This window comes from Acomys russatus, chromosome 24 (genome assembly GCF_903995435.1).
Source record: "Acomys russatus chromosome 24, mAcoRus1.1, whole genome shotgun sequence".
Taxonomy (NCBI): Eukaryota; Metazoa; Chordata; class Mammalia; order Rodentia; family Muridae; genus Acomys; species Acomys russatus.
In genome coordinates, this window is record NC_067160.1 from 45,166,234 (window position 1) to 45,187,632 (window position 21,399).

General features: G+C 42.2%; 1 protein-coding gene and 1 pseudogene across 3 annotated transcripts in view; both read left to right on the top strand.

Moving 5' to 3' along the window:
- Nr6a1 (nuclear receptor subfamily 6 group A member 1) overlaps positions 1 to 21,399 on the top strand; it is a 172,552-nt gene that overhangs the window by 140,614 nt on the left and 10,539 nt on the right. The window contains exons 5-8 of one of the 3 annotated variants that reach the window (XM_051167183.1): positions 8,931 to 8,986; positions 14,272 to 14,426; positions 16,744 to 16,971; positions 18,116 to 18,370. In XM_051167183.1, coding sequence (XP_051023140.1) covers positions 8,931 to 8,986; positions 14,272 to 14,426; positions 16,744 to 16,971; positions 18,116 to 18,370 — 694 coding nt within the window. The remainder of the gene's footprint in view (positions 1 to 8,930; positions 8,987 to 14,271; positions 14,427 to 16,743; positions 16,972 to 18,115; positions 18,371 to 21,399) is intronic. The other 2 variants (XM_051167186.1, XM_051167184.1) reach the window with 2 other exon arrangements.
- LOC127207750 (phosphatidylethanolamine-binding protein 1-like) lies at positions 4,262 to 5,439 on the top strand (annotated as a pseudogene).

Here is a 21,399-nt window from a genome sequence, read left to right on the forward strand (position 1 = left end):
CTCATGTTTTGGGGAAGAAGTAACATCTTTATAACTCCTCTAAAAGTCCTGTATTACAGCCCAGGCACATGGATAGAGTAGTCTGTCTTCCCTCAGCTGGTTTAGTAGCCTAGTGAAGGCTGCTGAGGGAACCCTGCCACCTTCTGGCTGGTCTTGAGAAAGCAGGACTAAATTACACTTACCATGGGAATATTTTGAAAGTGAAAAATATTCCTGAAAGTTGAGTAGCTGGTGATGCATTTGATTTTCAAAAGCCATAGAACTGTACATTACAAAAAAGTGAATTTTAATGGATATAAAAAGTTAATCAAGCCAGTGATGGTTGTATAAGCCTTTAATCCCAGCACTTGGAAGGCAGAGGCAGGTGGATCTCTATGAGTTGGAGGCCAGCCTGGTCTACAAAGTGAGTTACAGGACAGCCAAGGCTACACAGAGAAACCCTGTCTCGAAGGGAAGAAGAGTTAGTCAAAGCAAATATGTTGTGGTGGAGAGATGGAGTCAACACTGTAATGATGAGTTCATCTAACTAGTATTAAAATGAATCACATAATCACACCAAGGTGGTAGGGAGGAAGGGAGCTGGCCTTGGAAAACAGTGTTTTAACCACATATTGTAATGGTAAGGACAAAAACAATCATGCAAACAAAGTACTTAGGTTTGTAAAATTGTTTCTCTCAAGGTTATATGTTAGGAGTTCTGTGTCTAATTGAATACTGTGGTTGAGCAAGCAAATAGATGCACTATATTTAAGAAAGAAGTTATCAATCAAGAAATACTAGAATGAAAACTTGGGTCAAAATTAGGGTATCAATATGGGACTGATGTCTGGGAGGATGGATGGGTAAGTAGTAGGTAGATGGATAGATAGATAGATAAATAGATAATGTGTGAGTTGTGAGTGACTTAGTATACGTACATGTATTTCTAAACTGTAACCACTGCATGAGGCTAGACTACACACAACACACACACACAACATACACACACAGCACCGATATCTTGTTTTAAGTGTCAATAAAAAGAGTGAGGTCTCCATGGAGAACTAGTTGAATGTAGGCTGGAGCAAGAAAAATATAAGCCTGTAGAGTTTTAAAGTACTTGAAAATCAGAGATGCTCAGCTGGGCAGTGGTAGCATACACCTTTAATCCAGCACTGGGAAGGCAGAGACAGGCAGATCTCTCTGAGTTTCACACTAGCCAGGGCTATGCAGAGAAACTCTGTCTTGAAAACCCAAAAGGAAGAAGAGGAAGAGGGAAGAAAGAAGGGAGGAGGAGAAGGAGGAAGAGGAGGAGAAGTAAAGTGGAAGAAGAAAAGAAAATAGGGGCTAAAGAGATAGCTCAGAGGTTAAGAGCACTATCTGCTCTTCCAAAGGTCCTGAGTTCAATTCCCAACAACCACATGGTGGCTCACAACAATCTATAAAGTGATCTGATACCCTCTTCTGGGCTGCACGAGTACATGCAGGCAGAGCAATGTATACATAATAAGTAAATAAATGAATAAATCTTTAAAAAAGAAAAGGAAAAGAGGAGGTGCTTAAAGAGATAATGGAGTGGGGAGCCTGAAGGAATGGCTTAATAATTAAGGGCATTTATTGCTTTTGCAGAGGACCAGAGTCTGGATCCCAGCACCTATATCAGGCAGTTCACAATCACCTTTAACTCGATCTCTGGGCGATTCAGGACCCTTTTCTGACCTCCATAGGCACCCACATATACATAATAAATAGAGAGAGCATGTATGATCTTGTGTCACAGTGAAAGGCCACAGAACTCAACCTGGGAGTTTCTAGTAACCACAGTTGTTCTAACTAGGTAACAGAATATCTCTGGATGCATGTTCATATTGATAGAAATTCTTAACTGAATAAACACAAGTGACCCTTCTACCTTATGCAAGTATTCCAGGAAACAGAGCAGGCATGATAGAAGTCATGTTACACCCATAACACCACAGAACTGACTTGCCCCCAAGATCCACTGAAGGGATTCCAGCAGGAATTAGCACTAGTTTAAACAAAAGTAGAGTCTATTACTGTGGTAAAACAGCATGACCAAAAAAACAAGTTGGGGAGGAAAGGGTTTCTTTGGCTTATACTTCTGTATCACTGTTCATCATGAAGTTGGGGCAGGAACTCAAACAAGGCAGGAACCTAGAGGCAGGAGCTAATGCAGAGGCCATGGAGGGCTGCTGCTTACTGGCTTGCTCTCTACCTTACTCTTCATGGCTTGCTGAACCTGATTTCTTATAAAACCCAGGACTACTTGTCCAGGGTTATCCCCAGCCACAGTGAACACTGGGTCCTACGTCCCTTAATACTGATTAAGGACATGTTTTAGTCTTGCTTACAGCTTGATCCTATGGGGGCATTTTCTCAATTGAGGTTCCATCCTTTCAGATGAGTTTAGCTTGTATCAAGTTGACATAACACTATTCAGCATAGTTAGTATCACCAGTAAACATATCAGCAATATTTACCCTTGTAAGATAATGTTGAGAAAAAGTTAGCACACACACAGAAATGAGAGTGTAGGGAGAGACAGACGCACAATGAGAGAGAGAGAGAGAGAGAAAGAGAGAGAGAGAGAGAGAGAGAGAGAGAGAGAGAGAGAGAGAGGAGGAAGGAAGGATATGAGCATGAAGTTCATTATCAGACTACGCGTGAGAAAACTTAGGAGCCCCCCCTCCTTTTTTTTTTAAAACAAGATAACATTGTAGGAAATACTATTGGAAAGTGTCAAGGTCATGAAAACAAAGGCTAAAAAGCTGTTACAAATTGAAGAAAGGAATAGAAACATGATTTTTAAATACAGTGTTGATTCTGATTTGGCTGGGCAGAGAAGACATCAGAAACTGGAAAAATGCTAAGGAAGCTTTTACTTTTGTTAATAGTATTCTACCAAGATTAATTTCTTGGTACTTATGAATAATCAATGGCTATACAGCTGATTGATAGAAAGAAAAAGCTAGGTATAGAACATATGAAACTATTCTGTAAATGTGGCGTTACCTTTAAAAAAAAAAAAATATATATATATATAATATATATATATATATTATATATATATATATATATATATATATATATATATAAAAGGTCTATCGAGATGGCTGGGTAAAGGCACTTGTTCCCAAGCCTTATGGCATGAACTTAATCCCCAGTTCTCACATGTAGGAGAGAACCAATTCCCACAAATTGTCCTCTGACCTTCATACACATGCCATGGCACATGCATACCTACATGTACCACCGTTCTCATACAATAAACATAATGTTTTAATGTAAAAAATAACCTCAGTTTTTTATTATTGTGTCTATATTCATGATATATGTGTGGTGTGCATGTGGAGATCAGAAAACAACTTAGTGGAATCAGTTCTCTTTTTCCCCCTTTTATATTGTGTCAAGAATCAAACTCAGGTCACTAGGCTTACATGGCAATCATGTATTTTTATTTTCCATCTTAGCTTTTACTTACTTGTAGAATCGTCTAGGAAGTCTCCTCTGACCACACTCATTCCTGTGTCATACCCTCCTGTATATATGGCTCTTGTATATTACATTCCATACCCTTAGTCACCTTGTGTTTATCTGGGTCTGTTTCCGTTAGTAGATGTGCACTCTTCAAGAATGTAACCAAGCTCTTCTTTTCTCTGGTTCTCTCCGCATAAAATCCAATGATGATAGGAAGGGTGCTTCTGATTAGATGGACTAAGTGTGATGGAGAACCATGTAAGAAGTGGGATGGGGGAATATTAGAAGAAAGAAAGCTACAGTGAACTTCTTGGGGATAAAATCACATCAGTTAAGTCCTTATGTAAAAAAATTAGTAAAAAAAATTAGTAATTCCTTAGTTATTGTCTTAAATAGTTTCTAATGATAGTAGTTAGTTCAATAAGAAATCTGCTGGGTATAGTGATGTAATGCTGCAGCCCTAGTAGTTGAGAGACTGAGGCAGAAAGATCATGAGTTTGAGGCCAGTGAAACCCTGCTTCAACAATGAAGTTTATTTGTTTGTTTGTTTGTTTTTGAGACAGGGTCTCTCTGTGTAACAGCCATGGCTGTCCTAGACTCACTTTGTAGACCAGGCTGGCCCCGAACTCACAGAGATCCACCTGCCTCTGCTTCCCGACTGCTAGATTAAAGGCATGCGCACCACAACTAAGTATTTTAATACACAGTAAAACAAATGCATAATTAAGAGTTTATATAGTGGCACTCGGGACTTAGTGTGTGTGTCCTCCATCCTACTTTTGCCATGCCTGCCGACATCAGTCAGTGTCCCAAGCCACTGAGCCTGCAGGAGATGGACAAGTGGCCCCAGCACTCGCTGTGTCGCCTACACTGAGATGGAGGTGGACGAGCTGGGCAAAGTGCTGACGCCCACCCAGGTTGAGAATGAGGCCAGCCTGGTCTACAAAGTGAGTCTAGGACAGCCAAGGCTACACAGAGACACCCTGTCTCAAAAAACGACAAAAAAAGAAAAAGAAAAAAAAGAATAGGCCTAGCAGCATTTTGTGGGATGGCCTAGATCCAGGAAAACTCTACACCCTGGTCCTCACAGACTCCGATGCTCCGGAAGGACCCCAAATTCAGGGAGTGGCACCATTTTCTGGTGGTCAACATGAAGGGCAATGACATCAGCAGTGGCACGGTCCTCTCAGATTACATGGGCTCTGGGTCCCTCAGTGGCACAGGCCTCCACTGCTCCGTCTGGCTGGTGTACGAGCAGGACAAGACACTGAACTATGTAGAGTGGATCTTCAGCAATAGGTCTGGAGACCACCGGGGCAAGTTCAAGGTGGCAGCCTTCCACAAGAAGTGTCACCTGGGAGCCCCAGTGGGAGGCATGTGCTACCAGGCAGAGTGGGATGACTACGTGCCCAAGCTGTACGAGCAGCTGTCTGGGAAGGAGGGCTGCTGCAAAGGCCAGCAGCCCTGGGACCACCCACCTGCAGTATTGTCAAGTTGTGCAAAGCATGGCCGTTTCTCCCCTTCCTTCCCACCCCCTCTCAGGGAGTCCTGAGCTGAGGTAGGATAGAGGCTTTAGGGTAAGTCTTCCCACTGCCCATCCTTAGATTCTAGACAGTCACATCCCTTTTGTATTTGGTTAAGCTACGTCTGGGGCGCGTTTGGTATTCTGATGGAGTCATTATAGTGTGATTTAAGAAGAGAAACTCTGAAAAAGTTGATGTTTTGCCAGGACCAGGTCCACAGGAAGAGGGCCAGGGGTTAGTGTTGTCTGTAAGTGGTTTAACAAGGTGACTCAGTCCAGAACCAGGCATCTTTTGAGGTGTGTTTTAGGGCTCTGTCCCCTGACTGAGACAGCCCAAGGCTCCCATCTCAGCTAAGCCCTGACAGTTCAGCTTGGACTGGTGGCTGCACAGGTGTTAATGTCCTATAGCTTTAAAGAACAGGGCAACTGTGCAGAGGCGTTGCCATAGAAAGACCCTGCTAAGCACACTGCTAATCAGTGGTGTAAGCAAAGGTCACTGTGGTTGCTGAATGTGTTAATGCTGCTCATTGTCAAATAAAAATAAAGGCACTGAATTCAGATGTCAAAAAAAAAAAAAGTTTATATACGATCTGAGAGTCTTTCTACTATAAGATACATAGGAAGTAAAACTGGGAAGAGAGCCTAGGCTCAAGGGCTGATTCTGCTGTTTGGTCTGTGTATCTTTCTTTCTTTCTTTCTTTCTTTTTTTCTTTCAGATTTATTTATTTGTTTATTTATTATATATACAGTACTCTGCCTGCATGTATACCTGCAAGCCAGAAGAGGCCATTAGATCACATTATAGATGATTGTGAGCCGCCATGTGGTTGCTGGGAATTGAATTGAGGATCTCTCAAAGAGCAGTCAGTGCTCTTAACCTCTGAGCCACCTCTCCAGCCCTCTTGTTGCTTTATTTCTCTGAGCCTCAGTGAGAGTGGACTAATACTGAGGTTTTTGCCCAAGATTATTATTTTACCTTAACACATAGTATCATGTGCATCTTATAGGTATGAGATGAGTGGTCCTTTAAACAAGAGTAAGGTTTGCAGAGTTCTTCCTTACCTTCAGGACAATGGATGTGAGATGTCTTCTGAAGTATGTCTAGGGTTTATCGGTCAGTAATAAGCCTTTGTTCTTTTGCTAGAGCTAAAAACCTGTGAGATGTTATTATTGAAACTAGGAGTGTCTCAATATTGTCATTGACCCTAGAAGATCGGGCAAAATATTTTAAAGATTTTTTTTTTTTTTAACTTGAAATTAGGTTGAAAGAGAGGTTTCAGGCAACAGTATGCATTCATTTTCTTTCTTTCTTTCTTTCTTTCTTTCTTTCTTTCTTTCTTTCAGATTTATTTATTTATTGTTTATACAGTATTCAGCCCACGTGTGCCTGCGTGCCAGAAGAGGGCACCAAATCTCATTATAAATGGTTGTGGTTGCTGGGAATTGAACTAAGACCTTTGGAAGAACAGACAGTACTCTTAACTTCTGAGCCGTTTCTCCAGCCCGTGCATTTACTTTGAATATAGGCTGTGTATGTTCTCCAAATTCAGCAGCGTATGTTACATTTGTCAGTACTAATACTCTTGCAAAGCCGAGAAAGGAATCTTGGTTTGTTTCATTCTTGTTTCTATGAGAAAGAGACTAGAAGGAAGGAGTAGTTGGTGTGAGCCTACTTTATTTACCCAGGTACAGGTTTAATATTTTAGCCACACTGTGAAAGAAGATTGTTTGGTAAATTAGAAGAAATCTGGCCATAATTACACAGAGCAAGCAGGATTTGGACCCATATTTGTCTGGTTCAGAAGTGTTTAATCTTTTGAGCACACCAAGACTGTCTACTTGAAGGAAAATGAAACTCCTTTTAGCCTCTTCACTACTACAGAAACTGTCCTTTTGTAGCTCTCACCTTTTGAGGCAACAGCAGACCTGTTCTCATATGGTGTATTAGCTTACCCTCTGTTGTTGTGGGCTGTGGAGCACGTCACTCCCCTGCATTACTGCTTACCTCCAGGCTCATCAGCCGTGTTCACATGACCTGGCAGCCTAGACTTCTTATGATCTGCCCATATTTGGTCTCTCTGGTCTCATTACTCACTACTCTTCCCACAAATAGCTCATCCTACCAGAGTACTTTGTCCTGATTCAACCATTTAGAAGTTCACAGAAAAAACAGGCCATCCTTTGAGCTATTTAATTCTTTCCTCTCTCTCTCTCTCTCTCTCTCTCTCTCTCTCTCTCTCTCTCTCTCTCTCCCCCTCCCTCCCCCCCTCTCTCTTTCAAATATTTGTTTATTTTGGTTTTTCAAGGAAGGATTTTTCTATGTAGCTTTGGCTGTCCTGGAGCTCGCTCTGTAGCAGGCCTTAAACTGGCAGAGATCTGCCTGTCTCTGCTTCTCAAGCCCTGGGATTAAGGGAGAGTGCCGCCGCCTCCTGTAGAGCCTTTCAGTACACTATTCACTGACCTTGAAGCTGTCTTTTCCTACCTTCCTAAATCTTCTTCCATAAGACTTAGCTCAAGAGCTGTCTTTTTCTAAAGCCTTTCCCTGCATTGTGCCCCCCCCCCATATTAAGAGCCTTCATCAATACATGCCTATAATGTTATCACATAGAAGGAGAATGGCAAGGAGGAATTCTAGATCAGCCTTAGCTACATAGCAAGTTCAAGGCCTGTCCAGGCTATATAAGACTGTCTTTAAAAAATTCATTTGATAATATGGTTGTTGATGTTTTGTTTTGTTTGTCTGAAACCCTGGTTCCAGGATATCTAGTACCCTCTGCCAGCCTCCTTGGGAACCAGGTTCACTTGATGCACAGACATACATACAGGCAAAACACCCATATGCATAAAAATAAAGTTTAGATTTTAAAATAAAACAATAACAACAACCTCCCTGCCACCTAAATATCATTTGGGGGCTGGCTGGTAAATGGCTCCATGGTTAAGAGCACTTGCTGTTCTTGCAGAGGCCCCAGATGGTTCCCAATACCCACATGGTGGATCATAACCATCTATAACTCTGCTTCCTAGGGATCTGATGCCTCTTTTGACCTTTTGGGCCCCAGGCATGTATGGGCACACACACGCAGGCAAAATACTCGTGTGTGTCTGTGCGTGTGCACATGTGAAGAAAATACTAAGTAAGTTTCTTTAGCTTTAACTTCCTGCTTTTGTAAGGAGAAACTAGTGAGGTAAACATTCCAATTAATAAAAGCGAAAAGTCAGAAGCGCTGTTCTCCAGTGTTGGGCATCTACATGGATAGTAGAGCACTTCTTAGCATGTGTGAACTACTAGGCTCAGATCTCAGAAGTACAACAAAATAAAAAACAAAATCTTTGTTTTGATCCTTTAAGCTTAGGAAAAGAATGAATATATTTTATTTTAAAATGCAGGTATTTGCTTCCCCCACTAAAATATCCCTCATTGTTGAGATGTGCCATATTCTGGAGGGATATTTGTAATTGGGACTTGTGTTAACCATTTTTGTTGAATATCTTGAATGTGTACAGTATGTATAGTATACATCTAGTGTCTGGGGACCCAAAGTATCTGCTGCTTATGGTGCAACTTACAGCAATAAAGTGCACTATGGGTCCAGAAAGGCCTGTGTTTTAGTTTGGGCTTCACTACTTACTACATTATACTTTTAGCCAGTTAAGTTTTCTAGGTTCTTCCCTCCCTCCCTTACCCCTCCTTCCCCCACCTGTGTGTGTGTGTGTGTGTGTGTGTGTGTGTGTGTGTGTGTGTGTGTGTGTGTGTGTGTGTGTTTTGAGCCAGAGTATCACTATGTGGCTCTGGCTGTCCTGGAACTCACTATGTTGACCAGGTTGACCTCGAACACACAGAGAGTGCTTCCTCTGCCTCCAAAGTGCTGGGACAGATACATTTTCATTTTGTTTATAAATGACCTGACTGTCTTATGTTTCCTTCTAGCTATCAGAGAAGATGGCATGCCTGGAGGCCGGAACAAGAGCATTGGACCAGTCCAGGTGGGTCCTATACCCACCCCCTTAGTATGGTCTAGAAGCTTGGTGATACAAATGCTCCTGCAGCTATTCACCTGGATCTCTTTCTTCTGCCATCTTTGGTTTCACTCCTATAAAACTGCCTTTAGAGTCTGAATGTGAAAACGATTTTAAAGTTGGTCTGTGTTTTCTTTTAATCTGTTTTTTGTTGTTGTTTTGTTTTGTTTTAATGTGCATTGGTGTTTGGCCTGCATGTATGTCTGTGTAAAGGTGTTAGAACTTGGAGTTACTGACAGTTGAGAGCTGCCATGTGGTTGCTGGGAATTGTACCTGGGTCCTCTGAAAATGTAGTCAGTGAGATTTTTAAAGTCTTAAGTGTTGGAGTTAGTGGATTCAAGCTCCTCTTATGATCCCTTAATCCTTCCTAAGAATTTCACAGACAACGGACTCAAATCTGGTTCTGAACCATCCAGAGAATTCTTTTCCCCCTCTTGATCAATCTCTTAAAGTTATAGATAATTTTTACTGCTTTCTGGCAGGCTAAACTATCTTGTTGTTCATGTTCTTAGGAGTAAAGTAGGGGTAATAATATTTCACTCCGTCCCATGCCATAGGTATTTACCAAGTTCCTGCTCTGCTGGTCTAGATATTGTGGGCTCAATCCAGTGAGACCCCAGGACGCTGAGAGCTGGCAGACGCCGCCCAGGGACGCGTCTGTTCTGTTTGGAGGCTAGAGATACTCAGGAAAAGATTCTTTAAGGTGCTTTTGAACAGATTTTTGAAAGGGAAGGAAGAAGTAGCTGTGTGGAGAAGCTAAGCATAGTTTAGTCCAAGCTGGACAGAATAGACTGAAATGACCCACAGACAGGTCTCAAAGAATCACAAGGAAGTTGTTCAGTAAACTGGAGCATTGGGTACATGTAGTAGAGCAGCAACAAATACGGCAGAGTCGTTGGATTCCCATCATTTCTCTGTAAGAGTGACCTCAGCTGTGTTCTACCATGTCTCCTAAGTAAAGCTTTTGTGTGAACAGCCTACACCTCCTTTTACTTGCTAGCTGAAGAACTTTCTGAGTCTAGATAATTGGATATTTTATGGCCCACTCATCAAATGAATCCCCAGGCACATTAAGAGCCAGGATCAGTTTTATGGATTTTTTTGCTGTGTACCAGAAGTAATCACTTTTGTAAACAGGGAGAGTGTCATATAGATTTGCACTTTAGAAAAAAAATCTTACGTACTGCTATATGGGAAATTTTCTGCCGTGTGAGTATACAGTATACACTAAGCCAGGATGTTCACATTTGTGTATAAAATTCCTAGCTTTACTGTTTTGATTAATTTCATAAAGCATTTTTATTTCTGTTATTTATCTCTTGAAAATTAATTTATTTTAGTCTGGACTAAAATCATGTGATTGTGTATGTGTTATATGTTTGTGTGTTGGGGTGCTCTCATCCATTAGGCACTTGTGGAGGGCAGAGGCTGATATCGGAATGTCATTTGCTTCTCTGCCTTGTTTTTTGAGACAACATCTTTCACTAAGCTCAGCTTGCCATTGCTGCTAGACTGGGTGGCCAGAGCCCCAGCCATGCACCTGCACTAAGATTGCAGGTCACATCACTACACCTGACTTTTCTGTAGGTGCCGGAGTCTGAATATAGACCCTCTTGCTTGCATAGCAAACACTCTACTCAATAAGCTCTCCCAACTTTTTTTCAATTTTTTTTTTTTACTTAATTAATGTATTCAGATTACATCTCAATTGTTTCCCCCTCATTTGTATTCTCCCATTCCTCCCTCCCTCCTGCTTTCACCCTATTCCCTTCCTCTAGGTTTGTGACTGAGGGCGACCTCCTCCCCCACTATATGGTCATAGGCTATCAAGTTTCATCTTGGTAGCCTGCTTATCCCTTTTCTGAGTGCCACCAGGCCTCCCCACCAAGGGGAAGTGGTCAAATATGGGGCAGCAGAGTTCATGTCAGAGTCAGTCCCCACTCTCCACACAATTGTGGAGAATGTCCTGTCCATTGGCTAGATCTGAGTAGGGCTTCCCATATCTGACCTTTTTTTTTTTTTCCATATTTAGGTATAATAGATCATCTATTGGGGAAAATTGTTGAGTATTTTCTCAATGAAGGAAAAAAATTCTCTAGTACAGTGGTTCTCGACCTGTAGGTTGAAACCCCATTGGGGGTTGTTGAATGACATTTTCACAGGGGTCACCTAAGACCATCAAAAAACACAGATATTGGGGCTGGAGAGGTGGCTCAGAGGTTAAGAGCACCGGCTGCTCTTCCAGAGGTCCTGAGTTCAATTCCCAATACCCACATGGTGGCTCTCAAGCACCTGTAATGAGATCTGGTGCCCTCCTCTGGTGTACAGGTGTACATGTAGAAACAACATTGGATACATAATAAATAAATAAATCATTTTTAAAAATAAAAAAACAGTTATTTATATTATTCTTTATTTATTATATATACAGTGCTTTGCCCGCATGTATGTCTGCAGGCCAGAAGAGGGCATCAGATCTCATTATGATGTGGATGCTGGGAATTGAACTCAGGACCTTTGGAAGAGCAGCCAGTACTCTTAACCTCTGAGCTATCTCTCCAGCCCCTATATTATAATTTATAATAGTAGCAAAATTGCAGTTATGAAGTAGCAACAAATGTAATTTCATGGCTGGGGTCACCACAGCCTGAAGAACTGTATTAAAGGGTCACAGCATTAGGAAGGTTGAGATCCATTGCTCTAGTGGCACCTAATGCATTTTTAGTCCCGTGTAAGACTTCTGCTCTGCCAGGGGATGCTCAGGTTTTGTAGATGTAAGCTATTCTTTTAGAACTGAAGACACCAGTGCTCAGAAAAGCCATTTCACTTGCTGCTATGCTTGCTTTTTTTTTTTTTTTATACTGGGCATATTATTTTGGTTTTTCTTTACTTATTGATGATGTATTAGAACTTTGATCTGTAAGTTCTCAATTGTATTTAACTTTTTCTTTTTTCTCAACACGAAGTTTCTCTGTGTAATACCCCTAGGTACCATAGAACTCACTTGGTAGCCCAGACTGGCCTTGAACTCACAGATATCCACCTGCCTCTGCCTATGCCTCGTGAGTGGTGGGATTAAAGGTATGTGCCGTTATACCCAGCTTATGTTTAGCTATTCTTAATAAAAACGAGGAGAGATGAAATTTCCATTTATTGAGCAAATATTCTGTGTCAGATTTTATAACTTTATCTTGGGTTAACTTCCAAGTCAGTCGGACTTTGACCTGTATACTACTTTGCTCTAGCTCTGAGTATACAAAAGAGTAATATTGCCTCAGTTTCGTAGGCAGATAAGCTGAAGCACAGAGAGCTTTGTGGACTTGATTTGTCCAGTAGCATCTATCAGGAAAATCACTAAAGAAGTTTGAACCCAACAAGTTCTGTCCTCTGTATAGTCAGTGTATCAGTGATGGCCCACTGTCCTGTGTCATGGTGCTTACAGGGCACAGCAGGTCCTAAACTGCCTTCATAGGTTGGCTCTTTTCTCCCCGCTAGTTTCATACCCTTCAAACTCTGTTCTTACTGTCACGGCCATCAGTCAGACTACAATGGATTTTCGAGACAGGGTTTCTCTGTGTAGCCTTGGCTGTCCTGGACTTGCTTTGTAGACCAGGCTGGCCTTGAACTCACAGCGGTCCACCTGCCTCTACCTCCCAAGTGCTGGGATTAAAGACTTGGGCCACCACCGCCCGGCTGAGTTTTTTGTTTTGTTTGTTTTTTTGTGTGTGACTTAATTTTCAAAAATAATCACTCGATTTCACTGTATACACCAAACTATTTCAGGCCAACTCCTTTGTTTGTCTACTAGTTAAATCCTTCTTACCTTGTATTTTCATCATTTGCATTCAGTTCTTTTAAAAAAAAAAAACTTTATTATTATATTGTGTATGTATTTACACATGTGTCCCCATGCATGCACACATGTATGATGTGTGTGTGTAATCACACAAGTGCCAAGGACAATTTTGTGGAGTCTGTTCTCTCTTCCATCTTTATATGGGTCTAGGGGTCAAATTCAGGTCCTTAGGCTTGTATGGCAAGCACCTTTACCTGCTGAGCCATCTCACTGGCCCTGCTAGTGTTGAGTTCTAAAAGCTTCTGTTTATGATCATAACAGTTCAAGGTTTTCTTAGAGGCCACTAAAGCAAATAAATATGCAGATTTGAGCCAGACAGGCCTGGGAGAAAATGGCCTTTTAGGTTTCCATAGAAACAACATATAGGAATTCCTCTGGCTCCTCCTCCTTAGCACATACTCTGCTCTGTGTTGACTGTGACCAGTTAGGCCTCAGTCGTAGGTTATAAACTGCATTGAAGATTATTTGTTCTCTATAGAGCACTGGACTGAGTACTAGCATATTTCTGTTTTTTCTTCATACCCCTGACCATGTCTAGGTACACAGTATGACTTATGTGAGCTCTGGTTTCTTCAAGTTGTATTTAGTAGACTTGGTTGGGGATATCTAGCCTCAATAGAAGATGGCCCCAGTCCTGCTAGATATGCCAAAGCCAGTTGATAGCTATGGAAGTCTCCCCTTCTCTGAGAACTGTATGTATCCTGTGACAGTGACAGCCCAGTATGGTGACACACACCTACAGTTGAGCTACTTGGAAGACTAAAGCAGGACTACTTGACCTAGGAATTTAAGGCTAGCCTGGGCACTGTAACAAGACCCTCTTTCAAAACAAAACAATCCCCAAATGATGCTATTGTAACCCTCAGTGCCTCGATAATTGTCATTCTTGCTAGGCCCCCTTCTATGTATCTGATTTGATTAATCCTCACAAGAATCCAATCAGGAAGGGCTTTTGTTCTTTCTACCAAACAGATGGAAGTAACTTAGCTTCACATAGTTCAAACCACAATTCTATCCTTCCTTTCTCGGAATCCACATAATTATAAATGGGTAAATAACCATAGATAATTTTACAAAGGAGGTAACACTCATTATTGGGATGGGCAAGCAGGAGATTGTCATTGAAGAATGGAGTTTTAGTTAGGAAAGTAAAGACTTCAAGACAAGAGTTGAGAAATAGATTTTGTGGCTTGAAGGTAGGGTCAATAGGCAAGGGGAAAGTTGTAATAAACCAGGATTCTAGCAGGCAAGATCCAAAGATTGTATCCAAATACACTGGGCATATCCAACAAAGTCCAAAGATTATGAGAGACCTTGAGTATAAATTGATTTCCTAAAGAGAGAACAGAAGGGATCTGCAGCACCAAATCTAACATGTATCCATTTCTTGTCAAAGATATCAGAAGAAGAGATTGAACGAATCATGTCTGGACAGGAGTTTGAGGAAGAAGCCAATCACTGGAGCAACCATGGTGACAGTGACCACAGTTCCCCTGGGAACAGGGCTTCAGAGAGCAACCAGCCCTCACCAGGCTCCACACTGTCATCCAGGTGAGCTAAAGGCAAGCCCAATATCATCTTCTAGGGCTCAGCCAACATAGTCCTCTGAAGACTGTGGTAGAGTGCTCTTCTGCCAGGTTGTCTTAGCCTTGCTGCCATTGGGCCCAAAGGTTCTTGGGGGAGCAGGATAGTGCAAAGCCAGGTCTTTAACAAGGACAAAACATCAGCCATCTCTTTTGCAGACTGCTGAGTGCCACTTGTGTGCCTGCCGACATGGGCTTCATTTAGCATTTCAGTGCATGGTCTATTGAACTGAGTTGTAGTTTTTCTGACTCGCCAGAGCTAGTGTTATTGGGGAATTCAAAATGAAAACCTCTTGAGGCAAGTCATGCTTTCCTAAGTTAGCTGACACATGTAAAGTATAGCTAACAGATGTAAAGTATAGCTTTGAGCCACCATGGAAGGTCTCCTTACCCCAGAAATCTTTCATATAGGTCAAGAATTGACAAGTATTTTCTTGAAATGTCACAGAGGAGGGAGCTAAAGAGATGTCTCAGAAGTTAAGAGCATTGTCTGCTCTTCCACTGGTCCTGAGTACAATTCCCAACAACCATATGGTAGCTACAACTATCTCTAATGAGATCCAATGCTCTCTCCTGGCATGCAGATAAATATCAGTCAGAGCATTCATATACATAAATAAACGAGTAAAATGTCACAGAGTAGGGCCTGTGGAGATAGCTCTGAAGGTGTGAGAGCCTAAGTTCGATCCCCTGCAACCACATCAAAGCCAGGTGCACAATGAAGAATATGTGGATTTTGTCTCCTTCTAGCACTGGAACAACAGGCAGGAAGATCACCAGGGATCACTGCCAGCTAATTTAGCTGAATCAATATGCTCTAGGTCCTGTTAGACCCTGTGTCAAAAGCATATGATGGAGAGCAGTTGAGACAGACACTTGACCTCCACTTCAGGCCTACACACATGTGCACAAGCACATACAAAATGATAAATAAAAAAAAAATAAAAATTCTCTTTTTAAAAAAGGTCACTCCAAGACAGTTAAGGCTACATAGAGGCTGTCTACAAACAAGCAAATAAATAAATAAATTTAAAATGTCATATATTTACTATTGTAAACTTTGTAAGCCTGGCCTGGGTCCCAGCTTCCCAATTGTGCCTAAGTGGCTCAAAAGCACCACGGTACACACTATATATAAAGCACAGAGTGTGGCTTTATTCAAGTAAAACTTAATTTGCCAAAAATAGGTTCTAGGCCACATCTGGCCTATAAGCTGTAGTTTGCCAAATTTGATTATAGGAGATACATTCAGGGAATGGGCTGGTGAGATGGTTCATTAAGTAAAGGCACCTACTGCCAATCCTGACTACCTGAGATGACCCAGGACTTATGTGGTAGAAGAGAACTCCCAGTAGTTGTCCTCTCATGCATGCATTGTGGGATTCACTCGTGTGTGTGTGTGTGTGTGTGTGTGTGTGTGTGTGTGTGTGTGTGTGTGTAATACAAACATGTATATAAATAATAGATGTGATTTTTTTTTTTTTACAGTTAATTGGGAAAATGGTTAGATTTTTCCAAAAGAGAGGAAGCAGGAAACAATCTTCTTCAGATTCAATTAGAGCTTTTTATTTCGTTCAATTATACAATTATACACTGTTCTTTCTTTTTAATAGTTAGGGACTTAAAGACATCAGGCTATATTTCATGCTAGACACTGGATTTGGGTTTTGGACTAATTAAGTCCACTTAGCCTGTCCTATGCCTTTGTTTTCCTTACACTAAAACAGCAATATAAACACACATTTTTGTCACCATAGACTATTAGAATATATTTAAAAAAAAAAACTCTTCCAGGCTGGGCCTGGTGGTGAAAACCTACTCTCCCAACTGTCCAGGAGGCTAAGACAGGAGGATCACAACTTCAAGACTTGCCTGGGCTACAAAGTGAGTTCAAGGTTAGCCCTGCCAACTTAGTGAGACTCTGTCTCAAGATATATGTTAAAAGGAGGCACAGTGGCAACACACCTGACTAGCATGAACAAGGTGCTAGGTGTGACATCAGTACAAAGACTTCATCCAATTCATAATTATTTATATCACCCTATACTACTGGTCACTGAGTTTGCCAATGGTGAGCCCATGTTTCTATATCCACACAGAATCCTTGTCTCATGAGGGCAGTGTAATAGGGTAGACACACATATAACCTTTATTTCCATCCATAGTTTGATTAGTCACAGGCTTCATGACCAGAGAGCACCTCAGCCATCATCTCCTGACTTACTTCCTTTGAGCAGGTATTCAACCTGTGATGGCTTTTCCTGATGTGAAGTTTTTCTCTCCAGTAGGTCTGTGGAACTAAATGGATTCATGACATTCAGGGATCAGTACATGGGGATGTCAGTGCCTCCACATTATCAGTACATACCACACCTTTTTAGCTATTCTGGCCACTCACCACTTCTGCCCACACAAGCTCGAAGCCTGGACCCTCAGTCCTACAGTCTGATTCACCAGCTGATGTCAGCTGAAGACCTGGAGCCATTGGGCACACCCATGTTGATTGAAGATGGGTGAGTGAATTCTGCCCTGCTTGGCCCCTTGTAGTCACAAAATGTCCCTACCATGCATCAGTTGTAACCCCAGCTTTGTCATTGAAGGCATTGGTCCCTTATGGATCCTTAAGCATCTTTTCTCAAAGAGGTCAGGTTACTTTTCAGTTCCTGTAAAAATTGAAGGGCCTTTGTTTCCCTGGAATGTTTGCATTTGTCCCTTCTGGCACAAAATAAGCTCTACGTCATGTTTAGGATTTATAAATCATTCAAGCCCTAACTGGTTATGACCTGTCTATATCCCTAGCTAGCATGTCCCATGAATAACCTATGGCACATACTGTCAGCCTTTGGTGCAGGCCTGAATAGGTGAAGAGATCTCAGTCTGCATTTGGCTCTACTGGAGTGTTTTATAGTTAGGCACCCATTACTTCTTAGGTAGAGAACATAGGTTGCTAAACTCTTACACCTCCCAGAGGGTATCCTGGGATCATAAGCTAGCCTCCAGTTTCAGAAAATGAGAACTAAATACCTACAGAAAAGATTTCCACAAAGCTTTTATGTAGGGTATGAGGAAGAGAATGACTAGGGGACTGGAAACCTTGAGAGGCCTGCTGTGGGCTAGAGAAATTGCTTGTAGGAAAGGCTAAGCAACTCTGGTTTCTGAACTGTCACCACTAGGGGGCACAGTGAGGACAGGAAAGGCTTCTGAAGGCCTCTGTCCTCTTGAGCAGTCTGGCCCCCTGGGAGCTACTTTGGGTTTTGTCTCTTTTCTTGCACGTAGGTATTGTTCCTTATACATGGGTGTGCTCCACACCCACCCCATTGGAGGTTTCATTGCCAAAAGTAGAGCAGAATTTCTTGTAAGGCATGAGACATCAGAGAACACCAACATTAAGAGTGAAAGTTCCTCATAATTCCAGAATTTTCTAAGCCTCCTTTACCCTCAACAGATCATCTCACTGCACCCTCCTCACCTCTCCTGCCTCAGCTTTTTGCTGGCCCCAATCCTATACCTCCATAAGAAGTTGAGTAAAACTGGAAATCTCTGGTCACAGGGCCTACTGCCAAGGAAATACTGTGCCTTCCAGGAGTATCCTCCTCCTCTGTTCCTAGCCTCACTCTCTGGCTGTTGGAAGTGACTCTCTCCTGTCCCTACCCCCAGATACGCTGTGACACAAGCAGAGCTGTTTGCTCTGCTTTGCCGCCTGGCTGACGAGTTGCTCTTTAGGCAGATTGCCTGGATCAAGAAGCTGCCTTTCTTCTGCGAGCTCTCAATCAAGGATTACACGTGCCTCTTGAGCTCTACATGGCAGGAGTTAATCCTGCTCTCGTCCCTCACAGTTTACAGCAAGCAGATCTTTGGGGAGCTGGCTGATGTCACTGCCAAGTACTCACCCTCTGATGAAGAACTACACAGGTGAGCTGCTGACTGGGGAGGATATCTGCAGCAACCAAGCCATCATCCTCCCTGTGAGGAAAGGCTACCTAGTCTCCAATGGAGGTGCATTAAACCCCACAGACCCGAATCGTAATCCTTATTAGCTTTGTTGTCAGCCAGTCACAGATTCTAAGTGGATAGACTAGGTGGTACAGTAAGTCCTTGTCCAGTAAGATGAGGATGGTGAGTAAGTGCCATACAATCAGACTGGCAGAGTGCTAAGCTGTTGCTTTAATAGTTGTCTAGAGTAGTGGGGTGGCATATCTGGGAAAAACAAAAATCTGAATTCTGCCCCCAAGGATCTTGGGAGTCATCTTGGTATCAGTTGGAGACAGCTTTATATTACTGATTCTTATAACTTGTGGTAACATAAGTGACACTGTGCTTGTTTATGGTGGGAAAGTTGAAGTTCATAGAACCCAGCCCTTAAAGGTTTTAGATTTTAACCTAAAAGCTAGCCTTGAGCTTGTCCCACAGCTTGTGATCCCTACCCTGTGTCCTGCCTGATGGCTTCGGCTCTTCTCCGCTACCTGAGGTGCAGTGAGATGTTAAGAGCATAGGCCTGAGCCAAGCAGGTCTCCTCACTGTTCTGTTCTAGCCATACGGTTTTCTTCTAGATGACCAGCATCCTCTAACCTTTTTCTCTAGAACAATCTTTTTCTCCCTGTTGTTTCCATGACTTATCCAAATACTATTTAGCCAATTTCTTTGAAGACCTAGGGCAGATGAAACCCTTAATTTCTGACCCCCACAAATAAGACAGGTAAGTTTCTCTTTCAATAACTTCTCTGGTTTATTAGTTTACTTATATGCAATGTCCTAGATAGCTTAGTTCACATTTAAATAGACATTTCAATAAACCACCTTTTTTGGACAGTTTAAATAATACAAGTCATGTGGTTAAAAAATACCTAAACAAAGATAAATGAGATATGGAAAAGATATGATACTAGCTCCTACAATTCTCTTCACAGGACTAGGGTGTATCAGTTCCCACCATCCTAAGCATTTCATTAAAAAGAGGCCAACACTTAAGCAAGGAGCAAAGCTTCAAGGCTTTCAGGAGCTTTGTGCACAGCTGAGTGGAAGTCTGGGAACCTGCTCTCTCCTTTGCTTTTCCAGCATTCCCTTGTTCACTAGCTTCAAGGTGCACCTACCTGACATTTTTTTCCTATATGACTTAAACCTTTGTCTACAGCTGCTGCTGCTGCTTCTTTTTCTTCTTCTTCTTTTTCTTCTTCTTCTTCTTCTTCTTCTTCTTCTTCTTCTTCTTCTTCTTCTTCTTCTTCTTCTTTTCCTCTTCCCCCTCCTCCTCCCTTCCTTTCTTCTTTCTTCCTTTTCCTCCTCCTCCTCTTTCTCCTCCTCCTCCTTCTTCTCTTCCTCCTCCTCCTCCTCCTTCTTTTGAGGCAGGGTTTCTCTGTGTAGCCTTGGCTGTCCTGGACTCTCTTTTGTAGACTAGGCTGGCCTCTAATTCACATAGATGCGCCTGCCTCTGCCTCCTGAGTGCTGGGATTACAGGTGCGTGCCACCACACCCAGCTTGTCTACGGTTTCTAATTCATCATTTCCATCGAATTTCTCTCTCCCACTCATAACTTTGGATTGAAGAGCTGTTTGGATAGCAGTAAACTTACAGCAGTAAATTTACTGTGATGTTGTCAGTCTATAGACTTAGCCTCAGAGAGCCCAGCCTCCCTTTTTGCCTGGGATCTACTACTTCTTCCTGGGACTGACTACCTGTAGTAGTAGGAGAATCAGCTTCTAGGTTCTGCTCCCTGTAGCATGAACGGTTTTCCAGGCCGGTACTCTGCAAGTGCTGCATGTTTTGGAAGTTGTTTGGGGCAAGGCTTCTAAGAACACAGACCATGCAGATAAGGTTTCTGTGTTTCATTCCTCTCTCCCTTCCCTCCCTCCCTCTTCCCCTTCCTCTTCCCCTCCCTCCTTCCCTCCCCCCTCCCTTCCTGTCTGGTTTTAGAGATGTTAAACTCAGGGCTTTAAATGTAAGTCCTCAGCAGTCCTCAGCCACTAAGATGACATCCCCAACCCCTTCTCTTTTTTTTTTTTTTTTTTTTTTTTTTTTTTTTTTTTTTTTTTTTTTGAGATAAGATCTCACTAAGCTTCCTAGGCAGGCATCAATCAACCTTAGAATTCTCCTGCCTCAGTCTTTTGAGGCAGTAATAGGTATGTACTGCCACACCCAGCTTAGACATGGTTTCTGACTCTGAGAGTTTCAAGTCTTAATTTATGGTAACAGATACAATCTATAATGCAAGGTCATATTGAAGGAGATTGAGGAGGTTGTAAGGACTATTCAGGCACTGACTAGGAAGGAGGGCTGTACTTGCATACTGGCTTTACCATAAGAACAGACATTTGAGCTGCATTTTGAAGTGAGAATTTTCTAAGTACAGTATGGAGAACAAGATGAAGGCAGGAGAACAAAGAACTGCTAGAAAAGCAGTGGTAGCTCATGTCTTTGGTCCTAAAACTGGGCAGAGGCAGGTGAGTCTCAAGAGTTCAAAGTTAGCCTGTTATACAGAGCAAGTTCCTGGACAACCAGAGATATACAGTGAGACCTTGCCTGAAAAGAGACAGAGACAGAGAAGAAGAAAAGAAGGAAAGAAAGAAATCCTAGAAATAATCCTAGGTGGCTGTGTGTGTACGGCTCTAAAAGTAGTCCTGAGTATTAGGATATAGGGAGCAGAAAACTGAGGGAAGAGAAGTGAATGGAGAGGAAAATACAGACAAGACAGGTCACAGAGTGCTGTGAAACGTGATAATGTGCACCTGTGATGTCAGCACTTTGGAAATGGAGTTAGGAAGAGCATGAGGCTGAGGCCCCCTTAGGCTGCATGAGGTCTGGGGGAAGATTCTTGTTATTTATTGGGTTTTTTGTTTTTTGAGACAGGGTTTCTCTGTGTAGCACTGGCTGGCCTCAAACTCACAGAGTTTGCCTCTGCCTCGAAAGTGCTAGGATTAGAGGTGTGCACCACCACCTTGTTTGTTTGC